The sequence below is a fragment of the Eimeria maxima genome, genomic scaffold (genome assembly GCF_000499605.1).
Source record: "Eimeria maxima Weybridge genomic scaffold, Emw_scaff32, whole genome shotgun sequence".
Taxonomy (NCBI): Eukaryota; Apicomplexa; class Conoidasida; order Eucoccidiorida; family Eimeriidae; genus Eimeria; species Eimeria maxima.
Genome location: NW_013563807.1, coordinates 1 through 4,857, shown reverse-complemented (window position 1 = coordinate 4,857; position 4,857 = coordinate 1). Strand labels below are relative to the sequence as shown.

General features: G+C 52.7%; 1 protein-coding gene across 1 annotated transcript; it reads right to left on the bottom strand.

Annotated features, from left to right (window-relative positions):
- Nucleotides 1-518: 518 nt before the first annotated feature.
- Nucleotides 519-4,331, bottom strand: EMWEY_00005670 (cyclic nucleotide-binding domain containing protein, putative; the record flags this gene model as incomplete). Its single annotated transcript, XM_013478215.1, has 10 exons — nt 519-748; nt 1,116-1,467; nt 1,763-1,806; nt 2,164-2,238; nt 2,657-2,813; nt 2,975-3,013; nt 3,171-3,298; nt 3,511-3,610; nt 3,861-3,898; nt 4,094-4,331. Coding segments are annotated over 10 exons (1,401 nt in total), but the record flags the coding sequence as incomplete, so codon positions are not given.
- Between the last annotated feature and the right edge of the window lie 526 nt (nt 4,332-4,857).

The following is a 4,857-nucleotide window of genomic DNA, read 5'->3' as shown; positions in this document are numbered from 1 at the left end:
AGCTGCTTCAGAGGGAGCTGCGTGCTTCTTCTGCTGCGGCTTAGGATGGCGATTCTCGGCTTGAGTTTGGGAAGCAGCCGCCTTGTGCCGCTGAGTACGAAGCCGCTGCTGCTGCAGCAGCAACTGAAAAGTGGCATGATTCAGCACCGCAGTATGGGGTTGGAAGCAGAGCAGGTTGCGTGTGAAACGGTCAAAGTGGCCTGCAGGAGGAGTGACAGCAGCAGCGATTGAGGCATGCGGCTTTCACCCTACAGCGGAGCTGCAGCGCCCTACATCGTAGCGTACGGGGCTTGTTTCACAGTTTATTGGCGGTGGGAAGAAAGGAAGTAATGGACTAACTAGCTAGAGACATCGAAGAGGCGTCGATGTACTCCCCCATCTGGTGCGAGAGAAAGGGAGAAAACGTCAGAGGCAGCAGAAAACGACCAACCCCAGAAGAAGCCTCCCCGCCACCGCCATTATTCCCCGCTGAGGCGAAGTCGCCACTGCTTTGCGTGGCCTGCACATTGACAAGGAAGCTATTGAACATATTTGAGAAAGGAGGCAAAGAACAGCAGCCACAAAGCCTGTGCAACTACTCGACGTTGCTGCTCTGGCATGGGCCTCTCTGCTGGGCTGGGCTGGGGTGTCTTGGTTTCTGCTGTGCTGGCTCGGACGTCGCGCTGGTGCAGGAGCTCCAGCCGCCGTATGCGCTCTTCTTGCTTCCCGATACGCCGCTCGAGATGCTGCAATAATAGCAACCCCGTGACTCGGACGGCGTCCAAAACACCTGCAAATGTTCGGACAACGGAGGCTCTGTGCTGCTCGGGGTGGGGAATTGAACAGAGTCTAGGGGAAGCTGAACCGCAATGCTCCTTTAGATGGCTACAGGCAAGGCTTAGAGAAACAAACGCGGGAAATGCTGGAGGATCCATTGACTAGTGGAACAGCAAAAGAGACAAATGGTGCGAGCCTCATGAAGGTACACCATCCCAAAGATCGCCGCTTTCCCGGATTTCCTTCGCCTCTGCAGTCCGCTGCAGCAGCTGCAACAGCAACGCCAGCTAACTGCAGGAGCAGCAGAGCGAGGGCGTCGAGGAAAAGCACCCAAGACAATATCGGTGCGTGCAGCTCACTAGGCGGCATGTGCTTGAATAACTCCGACTTGGAAATGGAAAAAACTTGAGTTTTTGCAGAAAAGGCGAACACCGAAAAGGGCTCAGGACAGTCGAAGAAGAGGGAGCAAAAATTAACAACGCACCCCTCCTGCAGCAGCGCGAGATCAAGCTCTTCCAGCAATACAGAAGGAGGCGGCGGCTTCTTATTCCTGGGAGAGCTGCTCAAGTCGGGCAGCGTGGCCCCCTCCTGGCTCCAGTCGCCCTTGGCGGCTGCTGCAGCCGCTGCAGCAGCAGCAGCTGCTGCGGCTGCAGCAGGCCGCAATGGGCTTCGGCGGCTCCCAGCTGTCGCTGGACGGCTGCTTTCTCTGACCTGCAGGTGACGCATGGCAGCAGCAACTACACCCAAGACACCATCATCGCCACTAAGCGACCCCCTTGCTTCCGCAGCTAGCCCCCAGCTGCACCGAACGTTTAGCTGCCGTAGATAAGAATCCAAAGCCAAATGTGGATTCGATGTTTTCTCCTGCTACTTTAATATGTGTCGGTGCAACAGTAGCTGCTGCTGCGGGGGTTTCGTGGGTCGTGTTGGTTTGTCAGTGACTCCGGTGGGCAAGCACATGGAGAAGGGAGAGGGAAGCAGCTGGACAGGCGAGCAAGAACCTCACGGCTTTTTCGCGCTGCTGACGGAGGGCTCGCGAGACAACCTGGCCTTCATCAAGCAGCGAAACAGTAGCAGAAAAATATCCTCCCTTCTTTTAAGTGCCTTTGCTGCCCGTGCAAATACTAGTGTCTCGGGGAGAAAAGGACAAGCTTAAGAGGGCAGCCGTTGTGGACTGCTACTCCCATCTTTTTACACAACACACGGGGAAACTCTACTTGAATCTGAAGGAAATGCACTCAGTCTTCTGCTTCGCAGCACACTTCTCTTTACTTCAAGGAATACAAGCAACCACCATCCAACAGCTCCGCGAACTCTGAACCCTAGACACTACACTCTAGGCCATCAGCACTGCACGTGAAATCCGGGACGTTAAAATATAAACCATAAACCCTATACCCCTCTCACTGACTGATGGAAGCCACCGCTGATTGACCCTCTGACGCTCCCGCGCAGATGGAGTGGAAGTCGCCGATATATCGTCTGCAGGGTCAGGGGGACATCCGCAGGGAAGGATATCTCCAAAGAAACCCAACACCTTAGTCAATAACGCATTTAGTAACAAGGCTGTTGCTGGTGCTTTCTTTGCTGGAGATAAGCCCCACCGCCGGCGCGTCCTCAGCACACATTCGCCTGCAGCGTCCCAGGCAGCAACATCAGGCTACTACAGCTTTGTCTAACAACCAGATTGAAGCAGTCACAAGCAGCAGCAGTAGGAGCAGCCGCAGCAGTTGCAGCAGCTATTTCTAGTGCTCATGGTGCAGGTGCAACAAACCGTAGCCCGTAAAAGAGCATAACGGTGTTTTAGTGCTCTCTCGGTTTGTGTGTGGACAGGGGATGGAGCGTAGCAGTAGCGGCGATGGAAGCTGAAACAGTAACATTCACGTGCCCTGCACCGCACCTTTAACGATGAGGTATAGGGTGTCTTCTTTATTGCCCTCTGTGCTCAACGCCACGTCCTTTTGCAGAGTAGCCTCCTTGAAGAAGTAGGTCAGCTGTTCCACCACTAGTTTGCGCAGCTCTTTCGCCCCTGGCAGTACTTGACGCAGGGTTTGTACCTGAAAGGAAAAAGCAGGCAAAGATGGGACGGAAACCTCTGCAAGGAATATGGTGATGGAGAAGCAAGTACAGAATCGAGCAGTAAACTTGACTAAAAGAGAGAAATATCAAGGAAAACACTTAAATAACCCCCAACTCGTCGACGCCAGATGTTCTATACCCCGTTAAATCCCATGCTCCAAAGCGTAATGCGCAAACCCTAAATCATAAAATCACTAACCATACACCCTAAACCCCCAATCCTTGACCCTGAACCCTAGGCCCCCCCACCAAAGCGGCCTCTGCCTTGTTTGTGGAGATGATGCATGCGATGCGACGGATTGCTAGACATTAGGAGCTGCTAGTGTTGAGCTCACTTTGTCGTCTGTCTTTTGTTTTAAAAAGTTGCCCAGGCAGTGCTGAAAGGATTTCTTGTCGAGCGTTAAAAATAAGGAATCGCTGTGCGTCACCAGCGCAGCAGATCGCACGTCGTTGCGAATGAGCCCTGGGAGGCAGACATAAAAAACAGCTGGCTCCAGCATCAGCAGGTCTCTTCTGAGATGCCTCCCCACTTCCTGCAACAGCAACTGCTGCTGCACTCGCAGTTACAGAGCCTTCGAGAAACGACACAGCTTCCTAGTACAGTGAGAGGCCAGCCTTCAACTCTCCGTTATATTCTGCTACGTTGCCCCTGCTGCTGCTGCTGCTGCTGCTGACTGCCTGCACTTGCCGAGTTCTCCGAAGGAATGGCCCTCCCCCAGGACGGCGACGCAGCTGTTTTTGTCCACTCTTCTCTCCCGCGGGGTGCTGCTGGCGCCTGTATGCATCGGCAGAAGACCAGCAGCAGAACAGCATTTTAATGTTTGCTTTTCAGCATATCCTGCAGCAGCGGGAATCGCAGGTAGCTGACGGAGCTGCGGCGGGCTGAACTAACTGGTGAGTGCCACTACTCAGCTGGAGGCTGGAGAGACAGCTGGCTGTCAGTTACTCTGTCCCTGCTTCGGAGACAAATCCCCCTGCTCGCCGCCCTCGCCCTCAGCCGTTTCCTTAAGTTCTTCAATATATACCCCAGCCTTTCCAGCCAAAATGAGGTACCAGTTGTCGGCTGAGCGCAAACAAACCCACAGAAACAATTAACAAGGCAGAACATGTAGACGGAAGGGGGACATGCAATAGTCCCTTCTGTTCTGTTTTAAAAAGTATGAGATGAACCAACACACAAGTCAGGTTACGGAGCCTAAACTGTACACTGCAACCAAAGCAGCAGCATCCGTCGCAACACCAGGAGCTCCAGTAGTACCACCACTGCACGTATATTTTGTGCTGGTTGGCGGCTGCACGCGGCTGGCTTTCAGGTGGACGCAACCGCGGTTCGAGAAAAGAGAGTAGAAAGCTGCACCTGGGTCTCCTTTGTAGAAAACAACTCTGTCTTGCTTGAGTGTTGTGTATGTCATGTGACGGCACAACTCCAGAGACATCTCGCCGTCCAAATCGGCAAAGAATTTATTGTCGCGTACCAAGTCAAAGATACACTCCACCTGCATATACACAACCAAGCCAGCTGCTCAGCAACTGCTGCAGGGCCTGCTCTGCAGAGGTGGGAACGAACAGCTGGCCAGCTGAGCGATTAGTCTCTTTTGCAGTTAAAATATATAATTTTATGACCCTGTTGAAAACTCTTCTAAAATTCGACAAATCCTATCATGTACACACAAAACTCAACCCAACACGGAAGGAAGGTATTTCGTCACTTCAGACAATCTAGAGGACGTGAACAAGCACACAATACAATGTTGAGGCAAGACAAACAAACACAGGCGCGTGAAGAAACAATTGTTGTTGCTGTTCTCAACTCTCCAACCCAAACAAAACCCTAAAAGGCCTCTGACGGCTTCTGATAAAAAGCAGGCATTTCCCTCCCCGAAGCCGCTGCAGAAGGTGAAAGGCAGGGTTGCCAAATCGTGAAGTATCAGAAGAGTAGGGATGACAAAAACTGCTGGAACTCCCGCCTCTCTGGGGCAGAGCTTATATATATGCAAATATCTTAGATTAGTGCATCGGTAT